General features: G+C 36.2%; 1 protein-coding gene across 4 annotated transcripts in view; it reads left to right on the plus strand.

Moving 5' to 3' along the window:
* Nucleotides 1–23,718, plus strand: part of CEP112 (centrosomal protein 112) — a 563,636-nt gene that overhangs the window by 139,507 nt on the left and 400,411 nt on the right. For all 4 annotated transcript variants that reach the window (XM_074388877.1, XM_003931804.4, XM_074388878.1 and 1 more), the window contains 4 exons: nt 11,261–11,415; nt 12,017–12,146; nt 12,848–12,940; nt 13,674–13,733. In XM_074388877.1, the coding sequence (XP_074244978.1) occupies nt 11,261–11,415; nt 12,017–12,146; nt 12,848–12,940; nt 13,674–13,733 (438 nt within the window). The remainder of the gene's footprint in view (nt 1–11,260; nt 11,416–12,016; nt 12,147–12,847; nt 12,941–13,673; nt 13,734–23,718) is intronic.

Below are 23,718 nucleotides of genomic sequence, written 5' to 3' on the forward strand. Positions count from 1 at the left end.
GTTGTTGTTGTTGAGACAGAGTCTTGCTCTGGGGTGCAGTGGCGTGATCTCGGCTCACTGCGACCTCCGCCTCCTGTGTTCAAGCAATTCTCCTGCCTCAGCCTCCTGAGTAGCTGAGGCTACAGGCATGTACCACCATGTCTGGCTAATTTTTTGTATTTTAGAAGAGACAGGGTTTCACCATGTTGGCCATGATGATCTCAACCTCCTGACCTCGTGATCCGCCCACCTTGGCCTCTCAAAGTGCTGGCATTACAGGCATGAGCCACCATGTCCAGCCAAAATATGTCCTATTTTAATAAGAAGCTTGTGAAATAAGATAAAATTAGTTGTGCTTTTTGCCATAGGAGTTTGCCATAGGAGAACTGTGGATACCAAGTAGTTGCCTAATACTACCCCTTTTTAATTTTTAACTCCTACAAGGTTGCAAATTGTTTGTATGTAAAACTCTAGCATTTATGTGTCCAGACTGATTTCTTCTATCAATAGATCTTGTACAATGAAAAGCCTATGGGATATTTTACGTTTTCTAAGACTTACAGAAAATCATATCTATGATAATTAATACCAAAATAATACCCTTTTCCAGATTTCCTTTTAATTCTCGATTGGCATCATCACCATTCTGTTGGCACATTAAATTTTGAACCTGGGAGATTTATGTTTTTCCTACTTTTCATCTCCCTTATTTTTAGTTTTTTTTGAGAGAGAGTTTTGCTTTTGTTGCCCAGGCTGGAGTACAATGGCGTGACCTTGGCTCACTGCAACCTCCGCCGCCCGGGTTCAAGTGATTCTCCTGCCTCAGCCTACTGAGCAGCTGGGATTACAGGCATGCACCACCATGCTTGGCTAATTTTGTATTTTTAGTAGAGGTGGGGTTTCTCTATGTTGGTCAGGCTGGTCTAGAACTCCCAACCTAAGGTGATTCGGCTGCCTCGGCCTCCCAAAGTGCTGGGATTACAGGTGTGATCCCGGCCCTCATCTCCCTTATTTAGTATTTTGCAGAATCATCCATTTTACTTCTCTGAAAATTTTCTTGGATCTGCTCTCTTCCCTTCTGTTTCCACAGCTACCAGTTGAGTCCAGGCCATTGTTGCCTCATCCCTGCTCTCCAAGTAACCTGCCAGTGACTCTCCTGTCTCCTCTTACTCCATAGCCAACAAGTACATTTTTTCTCATTTTCCCATGATTAAAACCTTGAATTCCTAGTATCATGCCTATTATAATTAATGCTTATACGTTACATCGATTTATGAAGTCCAACCTAGTATTCCAAGTGCTACTTTTGAGTTCCCAATGCAAGGAAATATCCAGTTCATGCAAGGTAATCTGTTCATCATTTTATATGCAGTAACTTCTTTCTTCCCTGATTCTCTTGTCATATACCACTGAATTCTGCTTCTGTATTCTGTTACAGCCTGTGAAACACAATTCTTCATCAGCATTCTTTTTCTTGAATAATTTTTTACTCCATTTTTAAGAACTCCCCTGTTTTTCATTCTTTTAGCTCTTTATATTCTGTTTAAAAAATTATTTTGGCAAAATGTCGTTTTTAGGATACTTTATATATGCTTATAGGTGTTCACTTGACATTATAGATTCAAAATTTATGTACTTCAGGTGTAGAATTGTGTGCAAAACATTAGTGTTTAGAAAATGCTTTAAAACTCAATAATAAAATGAGTAAGTGACATCACATAGTTTGCTTCTTCAATCAGAAAGTTGGCATCAGTATATACAAAAGTATTTGACAAATACGGATCTTAATGCTGAGGCCACTTTTCATTTCATATAATATTTATCTGCGTGTGAGAAAGCATGCCAGCTTCTAACCACAGTTATGTCTTGGCAGGTGTTTGGTGTTTGAAGAAATTGTATCAGCATCTTCTTTTTTCTTTTTAACCTGCTTAAACTTTATCCAGTTTCTTTTGCCTTGTCCTTTCAGCATGATTTACTGCTATTTTGTTTTTCTGCTTCAGAATCTTTTTCTCAGCTTCTTTTTTTTTTTTTTTTTTTTTTTTGAGACAGAGTTTTGCTCTTGTTGCCCAGTCTGGAGTGCATGGTGTGATCTCGGCTCACTGCAACTTCTGCCTCCCGGGTTCAAGCAATTCTCCTGCCTTAGCCTCCTGAGTAGCTAGGATTACAGGTGCCCACTACCACACTCAGCTAATTTTTGTGTTTTTAGTGGAGACATGGTTTCACCATGTTAGCCAGGATAGTCTCAAACTCCTGCCTGACCTCAATCCACCTGCCTTGGCCTCTCAAAATCCTGGGATTATAGGTATGAGCCACTGCGTCTGGCCCCTTTTCTTGACTTCCAATTTTTGTCTTCCCTCTAGTGACTGTTGTGTCTGGTACAACCCCAGGACTTCCTAATTTTATGTCAGCCTTCACTGATAGTACCAACTAGATTGGTTTTGTCCATCTGGTAGGCCTTAGATATATAATAATCAATCGTATCTATGTATATACTTAAAATCTATATTATACATAGCATTCTTTATTTTCTGAAGCATTCTCAGGAGAAATAGTCTTTTTTGTCAAACCGGTGAAGTTTGGTCTCAGGTATGTTACAAAATTTATTTTAAAAAGTAGTACCAGCTTGATAGAATATGATGAGTAGTGTGCTGAAGGGATTTCTATTACTGATGAAGTCATTGGGAATGTACTTTTCATCCTTTTATGATACTAGAGTAAGAATCGTTGTTGTAAAAAGACAAACATAATCTCATAGTATGAGAAAAAGCATCCTATGGAAGTCATGATAAAATTCAGGATGGGCAGTTAATTTGTTGAAACAGGGAAAAGACTATGCATAAATATTAGAGAGGAAGATGATTGAATCATTACTCAGTATTATGGTTAGAATTATTCAATATAGTTTGAAATGCAAAAGCCAGGAGGTAATCACGTAATACCCCAGTGACATTAACATGACCAGAGCGGGAGAGCGAGACGAGAGAGAGAAGAGAGAGAGAGTGGGGAGAGAGGTGGTAGCAGGAAGAAAGAGAGATGGAGGGTGGATGAAGATTGAAATTTTATTTTTAGAGCATTCTGGTTGTATATTATAAAATTCATTTCTTAAAAATTATTATATTTTAAACCTGATAACTTTTGACTTTATTGATCTAAGCTAACTAAAGTGTATGTTTAAGAAATCATTGAATAATGAGTCACCTTTATTTCAACACATATTTAGGAGACATTTTATGGTAACAGATTGTTATTTCTGCTGCTCTTTTCTCATAGCAAATAGATTATAATATCCCATTTTTCTTGGAATGAGCATTTTATTAAAGGGGCTTAGAAATGAACAGAATTTTACTAGCCTGCCCTTTATTATAATAAATTGTTCAAGGTAGAAAACACTACAGTCTTCAAATTACAGAATTAAAAAAAAAATCTTGTCTTGGGACTGGTAATAATAGCAGTAATACTGTGGGAGTTAAGAAGGAGACCCCAAGTATTGCAGTACTGCATTTTAGCTTTCTTTGTGTACCTTATGTTTTGAAATGATATGTGTACCTGAGGTATTTTTGTAAATTCGTTTTATATTAATCCTGTGAGCAGAATATCAAAGTCTTGGAGAAGATGTAATGCAGTGGAATGGGTTTTGATTCAGGGAGATCTTGGATCAGATTCTTTTCTACTGCTTTCCAGTTTACCAGTAGTGCAAGTGTGGCTGTGTTAATCAATTTTGCTAAGTGTTAGTTTTTTCACATTTAAAATGATGTTAATGATACCTACCTCATAGTTTTTTGGGGAAGAGTAAATGGCCTAAAGCTGGTAAAACACTTAGCACGGTTCCTGAACTAATAATAAGGGTTCAGTGGTGGCTGTTGTCATTATATTCTTCATTATTAAAATATGTCAGTGGTCTGGGCAAGAATTTTACATGTATGCACATTTAATGTGGTGGTAAGTTTTAGCCATTGTTTTCTCTTTTTATTGTGGTAAAAACACATAGCATGGGATCTACTCTCTTAACACATTTTTCAGGTACACTGCAATATTAGTAACTATAGGTACGATGTCGTATGTCATATCTCTAGAACTTTTTTATCTTTCATGACTAAAACTCTGTACCCATTGAGTAGCGCCTCCCCATTTTCCATTCCGTCTAGCCCCTGGCAACCACCATCCTACTTTGTTTATATGGGTTTGACTGTTTCAGAGATACTGCATAACTGGAATCATGCAGTATTTGCCCCTCTGTGACTATCTTATTTCATGCAGCATAATGTCCTCAAGGTTAATCCAAGTTTTAACATATGAGAGGTTTCCCCTTTTTAGTGGCTAAATAATATTCCATTGCATGTATATACCACATTTTCCTTCTTTTTTTTTCTTTTTATACTTTAAGTTCTGGGATACATGTACAGAACATGCAGGTTTGTTGCGTAGGTGTACACATGCCATGGTGGTTTGCTGCACCCATCAACCCGTTACGTACATTAGGTATTTTTCCTAATGCTGTCCCTCTCTTAGCCTCCTAACCCCTGACAGGCCCCGGTGTGTGATGTTCCCCTCCCTGTGCCCATGTGTTCTCATTTGTTCAACTCTCATTCATGAGTGAGACCATGTGGTGTTTGGCTTTCTGTTCCTGTGTTAGTTTGCTGAGAATGATGGTTTCCAGTTTCATTCATATCCCTGCAAAGGACATGAGCTCATCCTTTTTTTAATGGCTGCATAGTATTCCATGGTGTATATGGGCCACGTTTTCTATATCCAGTCTATTGATAGGCATTTGGGTTGGTTCCAAGTCTTTGCTACTATGAACAGTACTATAATAAATGTACGTGTATGTATGGCTTTATAGTGGAATGATTTATAATCCTTTGGGTATATACCCAGTAATGGGATTGCTGGGTCAAATGGTATTTCTGGTTCTAGATGCTTGAGGAATTGCCACACTGTCTTCCACAATGGTTGAACTAATTTACACTCCCACCAACAGTGTAAAAGCATTCCAATTTCTCTACATCCTCTCCAGTTTTGTTGTTTCCTGACTTTTTAATGATAGCCATTCTAATTGGTGTGAGATGGTATCTCATTGCGTATATCACATTTTCTTTAGCTATTCATCCATCCATGGACATTTACGTTGTTCAGGTTCCCCAGTGGGGATGTGTATTCAGAGGCTAACTTTCCCCTGTGGCACTTCGGGAACTCACAGTGTTTTGGCTGTCTTGTGGTGTTTGTAGTGACAAGCTGTTTTATTCAAAGTGTCTGTGGATTCTTTCAGTTTTCCTAGTAAGTTTCGGTGGTGGTCCTTGGAGCAAAAGTTCCCAGTGTGAGTCTCCAGATGCTGCTCTGTCGGTCTAAGAGGGAGCTGCACATTGGTCCTTTCTCCTGCCCACCATTCTCCCTGGTTAATGCTCCATTGTTTATACCTCTTGGCTATAGCGAACATTTTGCATGGGAGTAAAAATACCTCTTTGAGATCCTGACTTCAGTTCTTTTGAATAAATAAGAAGAAGTGTGATTGCTAGATCATTTGATAGTTCTATTTTTAAAGTTTTGAGGAGCCTCCGTACTGTTTTCCATAATGGTTATACCATTTTTCATTCTCACCAGCAGTGCGCAAGGGTACCAGTTTTTCCACATCTTCACCAACAGTTGTTTTCTGTTGGAACCTGAGGTTTTGCCAACAGGCGGAGACAAATAAAGATAGGCAAATAGCACGGTCACAGAGGCACTTACTTGTCAGTACTTACAATACATGCATATCCTCAGAAAGGCTGGCCAGCAGTGCAAACCACAGCATTTGGTAGGACAATGAACAGGAAGCATTTCCTCTCATAGTCTGCTCCTTTTGAACAGGTACAGTCTGCAAGTTACCTATTTTAGTCACAAATCTCTCCCTTTCAGATCTGATAATTTTTGTCATCATTTCAATAATTCCTTAGTTAAAATTTCAAGTTCAGGCTAGGCATGGTGGCTCACGCTTTTAGTCTTCGCACTTTGGGAGGCCTAGGTGGCAGATCACTTCAGGTCAAAAGTTCAAGAACAGCCTGGCCAATATTTCAAAACCCCATCTCTACTAAAAAAAAATTGCAAAAACTTAGCTGGGCATAGTGGCACATGCCTGTAGTCCCAGCTGCTTGGGAGACTGAAGCATTAGGACTTGGGAGGTGGAGGTTGCAGTGAGTCGAGATCACGCCACTGCACTGCAGCCTGGGCAACAGTAAGAGTCTATCTCAATGAAAACAAAAACAAAAAAAATTTCAAGTTTACTTAATTACTGTTACTTTGTTCAGTGATGTACAGATAACTGAGGTCACAATAGTGCTTCAGTGTCCATCATTATCTTCTCTGATTCCTGGATTATTTCCCTTTTATCTCTTTTTTTCTTTCTCTCATAAAAATAGTTTTATGCTTTTGTCTGAGCATTTTTTCTCTCATCTCCACTGTATTATTCATATTGTAGAAAGAGGGCTGTCTGTTTTTTCTGGCTGAAAGAAACCCTTTTTCTTTAGGCAAAGTCTATGGATTTATTTATTTGTGTAATTCAACCCCTTTTGTCTTGGTTTATTTCTTTAGCAATTTGGTATTTTCTGAAATTTTATAATGTTCATATTTATTTTGCATTTATATACAGAAAAAAATAGATTTTCAGAAATTCTTTTAATGTAGAGGGGAATATCTTTACGTCTATGTTGGATTTCTTGTATTTTATCTCTTTTTTAATAGAACATGCAAAAAATTTTTTGATATATTCTATATTGGACAGATATTTGTTATTTCTTCATTATAACCCAGTTATAACCTTATAAAATGCTAATAGTGTCTATAGTATGGCCAGAAATCATTCCATTTTTGAATATGGAATGGACATTTTGACATTTTAGCAGTTATCCTGTTTTTGTTTTTTAAGAATGCAGTAGTGCCTTGGTATGTGCAGGGGATTGGTTTCAGGCCCCCTGTGTATACTAAAATTGGCACATACTCAAGTCTTGCAGTAGGCCTTGTGGAGTCTGGATACAGGAAAACTGGACCCTCCATGTAAGTGGGTTTCACATCCTTTGAATATTGTAATTTTGATCATTATTTAGTTAAAAAAAAATCTGTGTTTAAGTGGACCCACACAGTTCACACCCATATTGTTCAAGGTCAGCTGTTTTCATAATTGACAGATGTTTATTGAATACCTACTACAAGCTAAGCAATATTCTAGAAAGAAACAGGAGATCTAGTGTAAATAAAGCAATGTCTTGGCTGTCTTGATCTTATACTTTATTGTGGAAAACAAACAACAAAGAAAAAGCAAAAGAAAGGCTAAGAGCCCAGAAAAATATAGACAATAGGGATCTGGTTATTTAGGTAGAGTGGCTCTATGGAAAGATTCCTTCACAAGGTAACATTTAGGTGGAGAACTAAAAGAAGTGAGGAAGTGAGCTATGCAGGCACCTGGAGGAAGATGCTTTAGGCAGAAAGAACAGTAAATGAAAAGGCTTTGAGGCTAGCTTGATGACTTTGAGAAACAGCATGGAGGCCATTGTGACTGGAGTATAGTAAATGAGAGAGGAGAGTGGTAGGAGATGAAATCAAAGGTGGTGATAGTCACTTCTTATTCTGAGTGATAAGAGAAGCCACTGAAGGATTTTGCAAGAGAGTGACTTGTCTGATTAATACTTTAAAAGGATCATTTCCTTGGAGTTTAATAACTTTACCTGTGTCTTAGCATTCTTCAGTCTGTGACTTTTACAGTATACCCTTTCTATTTATATATTATTTTCATATATAGTTTTCTCCTAGTATGTCATTTAGTGTATTTTCCTGTACTATTGTTTCTGTTCTTTAGGTATACCAGCTAGGTAAATGCTGGATCTCTATTTTGTTTTTTTCTATTTTGGTTGTTTGCCCTTATAATTTTTATTTGCTTATGATATCATTTATTTCCCTTAATTAGTCTCATCCATAGATTGCTTTGTGCAAAAATGGTTTGTGTGACTTTTTCATTCAGCATAGTCTTTCTTGCTTCTTTTTCATGCCAGATTATGTTGAAAGAAGCTACAGTCATAACATATGCATCTGTTATTATTGAGTCAATGATGTTATTTGCATGTGACTTAGTTCGTATAACTGTTCTGATGAGATTTTCTAGGATTTCCAGCCATGAGACTTCTTCTTCTGGACTATTCCTTTAATTATATTTGATCTTCACTTGTTTTGTGGGATGTCTCATATATTTCAAGTTAGGAGAACACATGCCTCATATGTTTTACAATTTCAATATATAGGCATCTACATGTCTATTTCTATTTTCTGTTTTTTTTCCCTCTGATTTTATTTCTCAGTATGCCTGTATTTTGTGATTCATGCCAAACATTGTGCATGAAAAATAATAAAGGCTCTGGATGATGTTACCTTCTTCTAGAGAGGCTTTGCTCTCACTTCTGAGAGGCAGCTGATGTAGAGACAGATTCTACCTGATCCATTCAGGGACTGAATTGGCTCAAGGCTGGGTTGTAGTCTTTGTCATCTTTGGCCTACTTTTGACTAACTTTTCCTCCTAGTGGTAGTCCTCACTATAGGTCTCAACCAAAAGCCTGTGATATTATTAATGCCAGGGGCTCTCCTCCTTGGATTCTATTTTACTCCTAAGTACAGTGATACTGCAGAAAACTCCCGTGTGCTTTTCTGGTATTTTTTCACTTGGTTTCTTGGCTTCCTGCCCTATAAATGTTAAGAATTTGACAAATTTGGCCAAGTGTGGTGGCTCACACCTGTAATGCCAGCACTTTGGGAAGCCAAACTGGGCAGATCACTTGAGGTCAGGAGTTTAAGACCAGCCCGGCAAACATAATGAAACCCTGCCTCTACTAAAAATACAAAAATTAGCCAGGTTTGGTGGTGTGCACCTGTAATTCCAACTACTTAGGTGGCTGAGGCAGGAGAATCGCTTGAACTTAGGAGATGGAGGTTTCAGTGAGCTGAGATCCAGCCTAGGCAGCAGAGTGTGACTCCATCTCCAAAAAGAAAAAGAAAAGATTCGACAAATTCTCTTGAGGAGAAAACTGCTGGTATGGTGCCCACTTCTCTGTGTGTTGCTTTTCTGAGGGATGGTTCCTTAAGTCCCGGCTGCCTAGGCCACCATCCACCCTTGTTTCCTTGCCCCACCCTCATCCTCCAACATTGGAAAATACCTGTAGAGTAAAAGCAACTTACAGGATGATACCTCATCTTTATGAGGATTCCGAACTGCCTTAGAAGTTCTCAAGTGCCTTCCTACAAATTAAATCTTTCACTGGTCCTGGTGGTGCATGCCTGTAATCCTAGCACTTTGGGAGGCTAAGGAGGGTGAATGGTGTGAGGTCAGGGGTTTGAGACCACCTGGCCAACATAGTGAGACATATTGCTACCAAAAAAAGATACACAAATTATCCAAAGCCGGGCACGGTGGCTCAAGCTGTAATCACAGCACTTTGGGAGGCCGAGGCGGGTGGATCACGAGGTTGAGAGATCGAGACCATCCTGGTCAACATGGTGAAACCCCGTCTCTACTAAAAATACAAAAAAAAATTAGCTGGGCATGGTGGCTCGTGCCTGTAATCCCAGCTACTCAGGAGGCTGAGGCAGGAGAATTGCCTGAACCCAGGAGGCGGAGGTTGCGGTGAGCCGAGATCGTGCCATTGCACTCCAGCCTGGGTAACAAGAGCGAAACTCCGTCTCAAAAAAAAAAAAAATTATCCAGTTGTGGTGGCATGTACCTGTAGTCTCAGCTGCTCAGGTAGCAGAGGTGGGAGGATCACCTGAGCCTAGGAGGTTGAGGCTGTAATGAGCCAGGATTACTCTGCTGTATTCTAGTCTGGGTAACAGAGTGAGACTGTGTCTCAAAAAAAAAAAATCTGTCTGGGTTTTTTAGTTGTTATCATTGGGAGTGTGATCTGCTGCAAGGTACTCCTTTATAGCCAATAGTAGAATATCCTCTTTCAGGGTTTATTAGGATGGAATTTGCATTTCTATTTCTAGTTCATCTTGTCCGTTTCTGGATTTCCAAGAAAAGAAGGAATAAAAATCATCTTTATTCCACCATCTAAAACTGGAAGGCAAAGTATGTGTTCTTTGTTTCTTCCAGCCAATGAATATGCAGGACACAAAGGGTGTTTAGATTATATATTAGAACACTGAAACTGTTTTCTGAAAGGAGCTCCTAAAGCAGAAGAATAATGAAGAGGCAAACTGATTAAGATGCATGAAGAAGAAATCGAAACATCTGATGTTTTTCAGTCAAGAATTACATGCATTTAAAGAAGTTAATCTGTAAATCATGCTAGTTAGATAAGTCATTTTTATAGATTGGAAGCTGTTACACTAAAATTTAACTTGTATACATATTTGGTATTGTAATGAAGAAAGGATGTCAGGATTGAAACATTATTTAATGCTTAAACTGAATTTTTTAAATGGTTATCTTAGAACAAGTATAACACAATAATTAACTGCAATATCTTATTAACCTACCCTTATAACTCACACTTATTAGAAGTTTAATTTTAGAACTGAAAATTGTCCCTTCAGCTAATGCTTCCTTACCCTAATTTTAGATAAAGTATCTAAAAGATGATAAATATCTTCATCCACATTTTAAATTGCAGTTCTACAAAGGGAAAAAATTCTAAGTAAGTATTAAATAATAGAGAAATGATTTAGTTGAGTGATAATCTGAATACTGTGGAACACTGGAGAAGTGCATTTTATGAAATGGTAAAGATGTTAAAGGAATAAAATTTTGCACACTAATGCTACAACTAATTAAATGTTCCTGTACACTTTAAGTGTTTCACTTATGTGAGAACCCTGTGTTACAATTTGGGTAGTTATGGATTTCCTTTGAAAATATTATTACATTACTTTCATAATTATAGTCCATTTTCAAAACTTCAAATGAAAAGCAAAGAACACTGGTAAGTAGTCAGCGAATGGATATATGTATAAAGAAGCATAGAGGCTGAAACCTTCCTGAGGATAGGGACTTTGTCTTATTTACTGGAATATTATCAGCCCCCATAAATATTCATGAAATGAACAAAAGGCTAAAAGTATATAGCTATGATATTCTTATTTTTGTGGTAGTAAGCTTTATTTCTTTAAAGACTTTGTTAATATCCAAGTTGATTTAATTTTTACTACCATGGTTTATGATACTTTTGTTTTATTTATTCTTATAGACTATACATTTTCCTCAAGCTTCTTACTGATACAAAAGTGTTACAACTGAGTTAGAGGCTTTCTTAACCATGAGCTGTTCTTTCAGAACCACATGATCAAAGAACTGGAGGCCCGTGTCCAGCAGCTGACTGGAGAAGCAGAGAACAGTAATTTACAGAGGCAGAAATTAATTCAAGAAAAAGTGGAACTTGAAAGATGTTACCAGATAACGTGTAGTGAATTACAAGAAGTAAAGGCAAGGTATTGTCTGAAATCAGATCTCTATCAGATATAGCTATAAAGCACTGATATTAACTGTACAAGTTATCTGCCAAAATTAATTATACCGTATGCATTTAGCCTTGGGAAGTTTTAAATTAAATACTGCTGTGAGTTTATTTATTTATTTAGAAATAGGGTCTCTGTCTGTTACCCAGACTGGACTGCAGTGGCGTGATCGTGGCTCACTATATCTCAAACTCCTGGGCTCATGCGATTCTCCCTTCTCTTCTTCCCAAGTAGCCAGGACCTCAGGCATGCACCACAATACCTGGCTAATTTTTCTATTTTTATTTTTTTGTAGGGACAGGGTCTCAACTCTATGGCCCAGATTGGTCTCAAACTCTTTTTCTGAAGTGATCCTCTTGCCTTGGCCCCTCTAAAGTGCTAGAATTTCAGGCATGAGCCACTGTACCCAAACTGTTTTTAACATAAGCAGAATGTTTAGAAGCAGTTGACAAAAATATGGATACTTATTTAATATATTGAATGGAGATGTATTTGGATTTTGTTGATTAAAAGAATTCATTTTAGAGATTGGTTCTAAATACATTGAAAGTTTATTTTATCCTCTTGCTTTTAGGCGCAACACACTGCATAAAGAGAAAGAGCATCTTGTAAATGATCATGAGCAAAACTTGAAACTGTTGCAAACCAAGTATGATGCTGACATAAACCTTCTAAAACAAGAACATGCTCTTTCAGCTTCTAAGGTATCATTTATGTTGGTAAATAATCCACATTGAGTATTTATTCACTCAGCCGACAGCCACAGATAGCCAAGTAGAAATTATTTGGCATTTCAAATTAGTCTCTATTTTACTTTGTTCTTAAATTAACAGGAACCTCAAGAATTTTTATTGGTATTTAAAATGTTTAAAACTATAATGTCTACTATGTAGCACAATACAAATGTGTAATAAACTGAATTCTGCTATAAGATAATCATTTTAAGTGACAAAATTTTAAAAGGAGGAAACATAAATTCCAGTGCTTAGTTAAATGAATATTACATTTTATAGAGTATATGCATTATTATTATTTTGAAATCTTGCTTCTGCTTTGATTTTATAATTAAAATCTTGACATTTTCTGTAAACCTAATATTTTTATGTGTGTTATATTTCCATAACAATACTATGTCGCATTTAATTTCTATTTTTACTTTAAAAGATTATATTTTTATGTCAGTGTTACATTTTCATAATATTAAATACTATGCAGCATAATTTATATTTTTACTTTAAAAGGTTAATTTTTCCACTATCTTTTAAAAACATTTTTCATTCAGATTTCTAGATAATTTTAATTCTGATTGAAATTTCAGGGGTAAAAACGGGATATTTTTTCATTCAGAAGGTTTAATATGGTACAAAAATCAATATCCTGCTTTTTATTCTTAAAATCCTTCTAGGCATCTAGTATGATTGAAGAATTAGAACAGAATGTCTGTCAATTAAAACATCAGTTACAGGAAACAGAACTTCAAAGAAAACAACAACTAAGGGTGAGTCTCGTATTTCTACAGAGAAGAACAGTAGTCAAACACAGTTTTCTTGATTTAGATGTATAATTGAGAGTCAATTAAAAAAATAAAACTCAGAAATGCAGGCAGTCTTTTCTGATTCTTTTATCGCATTGCATAAATTTACATTTTATTTAAACAGACATAGATGCTAATGAGATGTAGAGAATAAAGTATAATAATTTGAATTTGAATGATCTCTTTTGAGATTAGTTTCAAAAATAAATTGTATTTAATACATTATTGTTTTAGAACAATTTCCTTCTTTTAAATTATCTGCCAGTCTTCATTTCTCTCTTTTTCTTTCCATCTCTCTTTCTCTGCCTCTCTCTTTTTCCATCTCTTTTTTGCACCTTTTAGATATTTTCTCTCATGATCAAAAAAATACCAAGGACTGGTATATGATATAACTTCAAATTTATCATTCACGTATTGATTTACTTGCTCATTTTTAAAGTAATCTCTTAATTCTAAGGGTCTGAAAAGTTTTCTTATACTGTAAAGCAAGTACTTTTGAGAATAGTAATGTCTTCAGATGACTAAGATTTTATGCCTTGTAATATAAAGCTACTCATATTTCTACCTTTAGGGCTTACTTAATAATATGCAAAACTCTGAAGGAAAGTTTGACATTAAGTAGATGGATTAATTTCATTAGATTGCTAATTTTATTGACTGTAGTATAATTTAAAACATAAACATTTATCATTCACAGGATCAAGAAAACAAGTTTCAAACGGAGAAAAGTCATTTAAAACACACCTATGAAAAAAAGGTAATATGTTTTATGGGAAGCTATAAAATACTTAGAATAGCAAATGAGGCATTAATGGGGGCTGATTTTTAGAAAACCGTACATTCGCACCTTTAAAGAATAATTTATTTCTTTTTCTTTTTCTTTCTTTCTTTTTTTTTTTTTAGACAGAGTCTTTCTGTCATCCAGGCTGGAGTGCAGTGGCGTGATCTTGGCTCACTGCAGCTTCTCCTTCCTGGGTTCAAGGGATTCTCATGCCTCAGCCTCTCAAGTAGCTGGGACTACAGGTGTGCACCACCATGCCTGGCTAATTATTGCATTTTTAGTGGAGAGGGGGTTTCACCATGGTGGCCAGGTCTCGAACTCCTGGCCTCAAGTGATCCGCCCATCTCAGCCTCCCAAAGTGCTGGGATTACAGGCATGAGCCACCGTGCCTGGCTAAGAATAATTTGTTTCTAAGTTAATTTCAGCTAACACGTAATTAAATTTTGCTTATTTATTTCTCCTGTTTACATAATAAACAACTGCTTCAGTTCAAGTATTAGTTATATCAACATTAAAACACTGCTTGCATGTTATATTTAATGAAGAGTACAGTTGGCCCTTCATATCCATGGATTTCACATTCGTGGATTCAATCAACCATGGATCAAAAATATGCAGAAAAGAAAAATTACATAAAGATCCAAAAACCATAACTTGGATTTGCTGTGTGCAAAGTACTATGTTGCATCCATGTGAATGAAGTTATGTGTAAGCATTGGATTACGTATTATTTAAGTGATTATGAGATGAAGTAAAATATATACGAGGATGTGTGCAGGTTATATGCAAATACTACACCATTTTATGAAGGGACTTGAGCATCCATGGAGTTTGGTATCCTTAGTGGGCCCTGGCACCAATTCCCCATGGATGCCAGGGGAACAACTGTATTATTATTTTAACCTCTTATAATAACATGTTGAAATTATAGAAATTATATTTTCTTTCTAATAGTTTAAAAATATACCATCAGTGGGATGTATTTGGTATTCTGTTGTATCATATGTACAAGGAAAACTTTAAACATTTAACAAAAGAATGTAAAACAATTAAAGGACTGACTACTACTTGAAAAAGATTAGCAATTGTTCCTTGTTTATAATACTATTTCAACTGACATATATTGGTATCCCTCTTGTAATAACTAGGGGATTATTGACATAGTTAATACATTAGGCAGTAAAGTGCAGAGTTTTATAAATTTATTTAAAAAAAATTTGTGTAAATTGAAGTGGTACAAATGCAGTTGTTTTTTTTTTTTTTTTTTTTTTACATGGATATATTGGATAATCATGAAGTCTGGGGTTTTAGTGTAACCATTACCCAAATAATGTACATTGTATCCATTAAGTAATTTATCATCCCATGCCGCCTCCTGATCTTCCACCTTCCAAGTCTTTAGTGACTGTCATTCCAAACTCTATGTTCATGGGTACCCATTGTATGGCTTCCACTTATAAATGAGAACATGTGGCATTTGACTTTCCCTTTCTGAGTTGTTTCATTTAAGATAATGTACATACAAATGGGGTGTGTGTGTGTGTGTGTGTGTGTGTGCGCGTGCGTGTTCTATAAATATCTATATATGTATATGCATGTGTGTGTGTGTATGCGTATGCCACATTTTCTTTATTCAGTCATCCATTTATGGACAGTTAAGTTGATTCCATATCTTTGCTACTGTGAATAATGCTGAGAAAACTATGAGTAATGAACTTTTCCTTTTGGTAGATAGCCAGTAGTATAATTGCTGGATCAGATGATAGTTTTATTTTTAGTTCTTTGAGAAGTCTCCATACTGCTTTCTCTAGAGGTTATACTAATTTACATTCCCACCAGCAGTGTGTTAGTGTTTCCTTTCTCTGAATCCTCACCAACATCTGTTATTTTTTTACTTGTTAGTAATAGCCATTCTGACTACAATAAGACAGTATCTCATTGTGGTTTTAATATGCACTTCTCTAATGTTTAGTGATAAGCATTTTTTTTCATAGGCCTGTTGGCCTTTTGTATGTCTTTTTTTGAAAAATGTCTACTCATGTCCTTTGCCAATTTTTAATGGGATTATTTATTATTATTATTATTACTATTATTTTGTTGCCGTTGTTGTTGTTGAGTTGTTTGGGTTCCTTGTAAATTCTGGATATCAGTCCCCAGGTCAGGTGCATAGTTTACAAATTTGTTCTCCAATTCTGCAGGTTGTCATTCTACTCTACTGATTTTTTTGCTTTGCTTCCCAGAAGCTTTTTAGTTTAAAGTTCCATTAGTCTGTTTTTGTTGCTTGTGCTTTTGAGGTCTTAGTCATGAATTCTTTGTTTAGACCAATGTCCACAGACTTTTCCTTAGGTTTTCTTCTAGTATTTGTATAGTTTCAAGTCCTACATTTAATTCTTTGATCTATCTTGAGTTGATTTTTATATATGGTGAGGGAGATTCAGTTTCATTCTTCTGCATATGGCAATTCAGTTTTCTGAGCACCATTTGTTAAAAAGGATGTCCTTTCCCCAGTATTATTGACTTTGTCAAAGATCATTTGGCTCTAGTTATGTGGTGTTTTTTCTGGGTTCTATATTCTGTTCCACTGATCTATTTTTATTCTAGTTCCATGCTGTTTTGATTACTATAACCTTGTAGTATAATTTGAGGTGAGATAATGTTATGTTCCCAGTGTTGTTCTTTTTGCTTTGACTATTCTGGCTCTTTTTTTAATGCCATATCAATTTGAGGATTGTTTTTTCTAAATGTGTGAAAAATGATATTGATATTTTTGTAGCGATTGCATTGAATCTCAGATTGCTTTGTGCAATATGGTCATTTTAACAATATCACTTCTTCAAACCTGTGAACATGAGATGTTTTTCCATTTGTTTGTGTCATCTACAACTTATTTAATCAGTGTTTCATAGCTTTCCTTCCTTTAACTTCTTTGGTTAAATATATTCTCAGGTATTTTATTTTTTATGTAACTATTGTAAATGGGATTGCTTCTTGATTTGGTTCTCATCTTTTTTTAATGTGTAGAAATGCTACTGATTTTCAATTGATTTTGTATCCTAACATTTACTGAATTCAGTTATCAAATCTAAGAGGTTTTTTGAGGGAGAGAAATCTTTAGAGATTTTTAGGTATAAGATCATATTATCAATAACTGAGATAATCTGACTTCCTCCTTTTCTATTTGGATGGCTTTTATTTCCTTAAATACTCAGGTAAGGACTTCTAGTTCCATGTTGAATAAGCATGGTAAAATGTGCATTATTATCTTGTTCCAGTTCTTAGTTGAATTGCTTTCAGCTTTTCCCTGTTTAGCATGGTGTTCGCCATATGTGTCCTTTATTATTTTGAGGTGTACTCCTTGTATGCCTAGTTTGTTAAGGGTTTTTATCATCAGGGTATGGTCAATTTTATCAAAGCTTTTTCTGCATTTATTGAGAAGGTCATATGGTTTTCAACATTAATTCAGTGTATGTGATGAATCACATTTATTGACTTGCATATGTTGAATCATCCTTGCCTCCCTGAAATAAAACCCACTTGATCATGGTGTATTGTCTTTTTGATGTGCTGTTGGACTTGATTTCTTGGTATTTCATTGAGGATTTTTGCATATATGTTCATCAGGGATATTGGTCTGTACTTTTTGTTGTTGTTCATGCCTCAATTTTGCAGTAGAGCATTCACTCATTTGCATTCAAGGTTAATATTGATACATGAGGTTTTCTTCTTGTTATAATATTGCTATCTAGTTGTTTCATAAATTTTTTGTTTCTTTTTTCTCTGTCTTTGTGGGTTGGTAGAGTTTTGTCATGTTGCCATTTAATTTCTTTCTCTTCCTCCTTTGTGTAATTGCTTTGTAAACCTGTGAGTTTTATACTTAAATGTGTTTTTATACTGACATTTCATTTACATGTTTAGGACTCCTTTGAGCATTTATTATAGAACCAGCTTAATAGTGACAAATTCTCTTAGTATTTGCTTATCTGGGAAATATTTTATTTTTCTTTTGCTTCTGAAGCTTATGTCAGGATATAAAATGTGTGGTTGATAGTTTCTTTTTAAGCAATCTGAAGATAGGATCCCAATCTCTTCTGTTTTGTAGGGTTTCTGCTGAGAAGTCTGATGTCAGTCTGATGGATTTTTCTTTATAGGTGACTAGACACTTTTGTCTTGATATTCTAGGATTTTTTCCTTCCTATTGACTTTAGATTACATGTGATGACTGTTTCTCATGGTGCATGCATCTTGCAATATCTTTTTCTAGTGTTTGTTTCACTTCCTGTATGTGAATGTTTAAATCTCTTGCTAGACTACAGAAGTTTTGTCAATTATTTCCTTAAGTAGGTTTGCTAAACTTTTGCTTTTTCTTCTCTTTCAGGAATGCCAGTCATTAGTAACATCAGTTGCTTTATGTAGTCCCATACTTCTCCAAGGCTTTGTTCATTCTTTTTTAATTTATTTTTTCTTTATTTTTGTTTAACTGGACTAATTCAAAAGTCCTGCCTTCAAGTTCTGAGAATTTTCATTTCCGCTTAGTCTAGTGAATTGTTGAAGCTTTCAACTGTATTTTATAATTTATTCATTTTTGCATTTCCAGAAATTGTTTTTTCTAAGATGTCTATCTCATTGGCAAGTTTTAAAAATTTATATCCTGAACTGGTTTTCTGATATCTTTGTATTGGTTTTCAGAATACTCCTTTATCTCATTGAATCTCTTTAAAATAAATATATTATGAATTCTTTATCTGATATTTCAAAAATTTTATTTTGATTCAGATTAATTGCTAGAAAATTACTGTGTTCTTTTGTGGGTGCTGCAACACCCTGCTTTTTTATACTTCTTGTATTATTATGATGATTTCTTCACATCTGGAGAAATAGTAACTTCTTATTTTTGAATTTTATTGAAATGTAACTTTTTTCCCTTGAGGACATAACTATGAAGTATGTTTACTTCTGGGCATGTTAAGTGGTAAGACTTTGTATGATTTCCTTGGTTATAAATAGACTTGGTGTGGTGGCTTTCTCAAATGCCGTTTCTAGTAGTGGTGTACCTGGAAGGTAAGCAGGCTCACAGCATCCTGAGAAGCCACAGTGGCATTGATGATTGTGCTAGCCAAGGGCATGGGAATGTTAGGTTATTCCCAAGCGCTATGCATTTGTGTCAGCTGATTTACTATGGGGTTTGTAGGTTAACCTCCAGACCAGTAGGTGGCACTTGTAGGTAAAAGCCAGTTGCTCTTGCAGGAATAAAGTTTATGCTTGATTTTTGTTAACCATGAGATGTACTTCATTGCCCAGACAATGGCTGAACCATGGAACATTCAATGGGCTGTGTCCTGTGCTCAGTCTGAATGGAGGACAAATCTGGGCAGAGCTGGACTGGGCAAGTCAGCATTCACATCGCCCAACATTGGGCACGAGCACCAGCTCTGACAGGGGTCTAGAGGCAGTCAGCAGGTGGCTGGAGATAAGGCTGGGCAAGAAACAGAGCAACTACTGCTGCACCAAGTTCTCTGCATGGGAAATGATGGGTGTCCCAGGTGCCTACTCTGGGTGGTCAAGGGACCTACCTCTTCCTCTTCAGACCTGAGGGGCTCACACACCATTCCAAGCAAGGGAGCCAGTTGGAACACTCAGAAATGTCACATGCATTTTTTTTACTTTGTTTTCAAAGCTGCCCGTGGTCACAAAACTCGCTACCCAGGAAAACCATTCCTCTTCAGCATTTCTCCTCCTATTTTGGTCTATGAAGGAGGGGCATCCTAATTCTAGCACCCACAGCTGGAGTGTACACCACACTTACCTCTCAGATCTGGTTGTGGGGGCTCTTCCCCTGCTCCAGATCCAGTACTCCAAATCCTGGCCCAAGACTAATACTGGTGCTGCCACCACTTCTAGGTTTCTGGGACCCTCCCAACTTGATACGAGTTAGAATCAAGAATGGCATTGCCCTATTGGGTCCCAGGTCTGGAACAATGCCTGGGGTATTTCCTGGTATTATCCTTTTCACACTCTTCTGTCCTCTCTCCTAGTTAGATCTAGGACTTAGGAGGGACAGGGTGTTCCCCCATGGCCTAGCTTGCACAGTTCCCTAGTAGAGAGGTAGATTGCAGAGGGACATTCTCTTCGCATCTCCTATATTGGAGCTTCACTCAGTTCTCAGCCAGACCTAGCCACAGTCTCCCTGCTCGCTTCCGCTCCCCAGTATCTGACAGTTTCTTTCACTTTCTATTGATTTTTCATTTCCTTCCTGGAAGAAATTCTTCCAAGTAGATGAGGCATGTTGGAAAGGCCTCTGATTCACTATCTTGGGAAAAACAAAGAGAGTTCTATAGATTTCTGACTACAAAAATGAGTTTCTAAAGTGTTTTTTTGCTGTAAGATGTAGAAAGTAAAAGAGTAGTTAAATGGCAAAGATTTTGTTGCTGCTTTTGTCACTATATGCTGCTTTAACATCAAATCAATCTACTTGTAAAATACAAAATAATAGAAAATGAAAAAAGTTTATCTTTCAACTAATTAGAATATATACAAATTAAAATTAAATATGGTTTATATCACAAAATCTTAAAACCCCTTTGTAATACCACATCTTATTTATTCATATAGTCACTCAGCAGATATCCATTAAATGGTTATATTGAGGAAGGTATTATATTAGGTGTTGGGGCGGGCTTGAGGATGAATTAGACATAAATTCTGCCCTCCATGAGCTTAATGTATAGGAGGAAATCTGTTTCTGTCATTTGGAAAAGTGTTTCTAGTAACATGTATTGACTTGCACGTGTGCTCTTTAAAATGATAGTAAATTTCCTTATTGTTAAAGTTTCAATGCAGCTAAATACAAGATATTATTTTGTATTCATTTCATATGAATATTTCATATGAAATGGACATACATTTTCATAAGCCTTGCTTCCGGTATAAGGCATCTGTATCCTCTAGGTGTACTTGTTAGTCCATTGTTCATTCTTCGGGCAGATCACTGGCTGTCCATCCATTAGAGAAGAACTTCCTGGCTTTCTGCTCTGTTGCAGTCTGGTAAGCCCTATTCCTAATATCCTGGTATGTATGTGCCTGTGAGATGGATGGGCTGTGGTGAGGAGAAAGGGATGCACTGACCAGTTGTAAAATAAGTTATTCCTATCCCAAACTTCATCACATCCTACTGAAGACTGCTGCACATAGAGATAGACCTAGAAAGGAAATCGTTCTTCTACAGTTATCTTTTCTTGAGTATTTAGCCTCTAAGTAAACTAAGGTTTCCACTATCAGTCTCCTTCCATGGTGAATGTGCACTAGAAAGGGAATATTAGAGCTCAGTTCATCTGTATCCAGTAGCCTGCTGACCATTCCTATTCTATTTCACTTCAAGGAGCAGACTTAAATCCTTTTTATTAGGTATTGTAACTACAGTGATTCCCTTTCCATGCGGTATCAATTGGCCTAGTTTTTAATAATGTTACAAGTTAAAGTGTATTAATTGTTTTCACTGTAAATAAAATGTTTAAAATAATAACAATCTTTAAAAGAAAAATAGCCATTGCTCATGTTGCATATGTTCCTAACATTATTTACATTGGAAGAAAATGTTGCTCAGCATGCCCCTTTTTATTTTACAATTAATTTCATCATCTCCCACTTTTACATTGACATCTGTTCTTTCTTTATTAAACCTGCTGTGATCTCAAGCCTTGAAGTTTTGATGTCTTATATCCCTCTCAGGGAGTATCCTTTTTGATAGCTCAAAGAACTGACATAAATCTTCCTTAGCCCTGGACTGCGTAACGGTAGAGCTAAATGGGATGTATGGGGCTTATTTTCATTAGAAAGTGTTACAGGTGTGCACATTCAATAACTTTTCGTATAAAACTTAGCTCTAAATATCTGTTCAGGAGAAGGAAATGCCATCTGAATGACATGATTTTCTCATTCCTATGAGATAGCGGCAGGATGGGGGGAGCATAGGATTCTAACTTGTCTTTGAGGTTAAAAAAAAACATCATCAGATGCTGTCCCTAATTTAAGCAACACATATTATGTAATGGTCTTAATTGATCTCTAGTGGCTATTGCCTGCTCTTAAGATCTTTGAACATCAAACAAATAATAAGTAGTAAACTGAAATGTCATTGTTTGATGAAGTGTCCTAATCTGAAATCAGGAAATGGTTAGACTAAATGATTTTACTAGCAAGGAAACACCTGCCTCCTACAAATAACCTATTGCTTGTTTTCCAAACAGTCACCAGAGAGTAAAAGATGGTGCTGTTTACCTAGAGAAATTCATCAGACATATGTTAAGCATCTATATTCTAAAATGTACTGAATTGAAGTATCTGCTTAAAATCATTCTTATGGAACTGTTTAACAAATGACATACAAAGCCTAATGGAGTTTACAGTCCTTAAAAGATAGTAATTCCAATGCGTAGCAATCACGTGCACTTCTTCTAATCGTGTTTAAAATAGTCACAGCTTTATATTTAACATATTGGATAATATTTTCAACTACTACTGACATGATTTTTAAAAGTATTGTGTGTCTTTAATGGTGTTCTAAAACATGAAATTGTGCATTGAAAAGATTTATAGAAGTTATGCAACCTGATCCCCCATATTTTTCATATTGGGAGCAGAGGTCATAGCAGTTAACTAAAGCAGATCTACAAGAAAAAAACAAACAATCCCATTCAAAAATGGGCAAAGGATATGAACAGATACTTTACAAAAGAAGACATACAGGAGGCCAACAAACATATGAAAAAATGCTCATCATCACTGGTCATCAGAGAAATGCAAATCAAAACCACATTGAGATACCATCTCACACCAGTTAGAATGGCGACCATTAAAAAATCGGGAAACAACAGATGCTGGAGAGGATGTGGAGAAATAGGAACACTTTTACACTGTTGGTGGGAATGTAAATTAATTCAACCATTGTGGAAGACAGTGTGGCGATTCCTCAAGGACCTAAAAATAGAAATCCCATTTGACCCAGCAATCCCATTACTGGGTATATATCCAAAGGATTATAAATCATTCTACTACAAGGACACGTGCACACGAATGTTCATTGCAGCACTGTTTACAATAGCAAAGACCTGGAACCAACCCAAATGCCCAACGATGATAGACTGGATAGGGAAAATGTGGTACATATACACCATGGAATATTATGCAGCCATCAAAAACGATGAGTTCACGTCCTTTATAGGGACATGGATGAACCTGGAAACCATCATTCTCAGCAAACTGACACAAGAGCAGAAAATCAAACACCGTATATTCTCACTCATAGGCGGGTGTTGAACAATGAGAACACATGGACACAGGGAGGGGAGCACTACACACTGGGGTCTGTTGGGGGGAAATGGGGGAGGGGTGGGGGGTGGGGAGGTGGGAAGAGATAGCATGGGGAGAAATGACAGATACAGGTGAGGGGACGGAAGGCAGCAAAGCACACTGCCATGTGTGTACCTATGCAACAATCTTGCATGTTCATCACATGTACCCCAAAACCTAAAATGCAATAAAAAAAAAAAGAAAAAAAAAAAAAAAAGAGACATTATGGAGTTATTCAGCTAGTCAGTGTTTGGGTCAGTATTTCCACTGTGCACTTTACTATGGTGTCTGCTACAGTATATCTAGTTTTGATATATAGCACAATCTCTTTCTTCTTATACAGTATTCCTTTCATGCTTACCTAAATTATTGGGATACAAGGGAGCAGAAAATATATTTAGCGAATGTTCAGTAAATGTGGTTATGGCTACTTAAATCAATTATTTATAACAAATTCTCATGTTTGAGAATATATTATGTATCCTTGACTACCTGGTTTGTGTTTTCATTACCATCACTTTAAAATTCTTTTTGGTATTAACAATTTATAATGGGGAAAGGATTACAAGCAAATCATTTGTTGCTTACCACCATTTGTACATTAAAAAGGAAAGGT

The sequence above is a fragment of the Saimiri boliviensis genome, chromosome 17 (assembly GCF_048565385.1).
Source record: "Saimiri boliviensis isolate mSaiBol1 chromosome 17, mSaiBol1.pri, whole genome shotgun sequence".
In the NCBI taxonomy this organism is placed as follows: Eukaryota; Metazoa; Chordata; class Mammalia; order Primates; family Cebidae; genus Saimiri; species Saimiri boliviensis.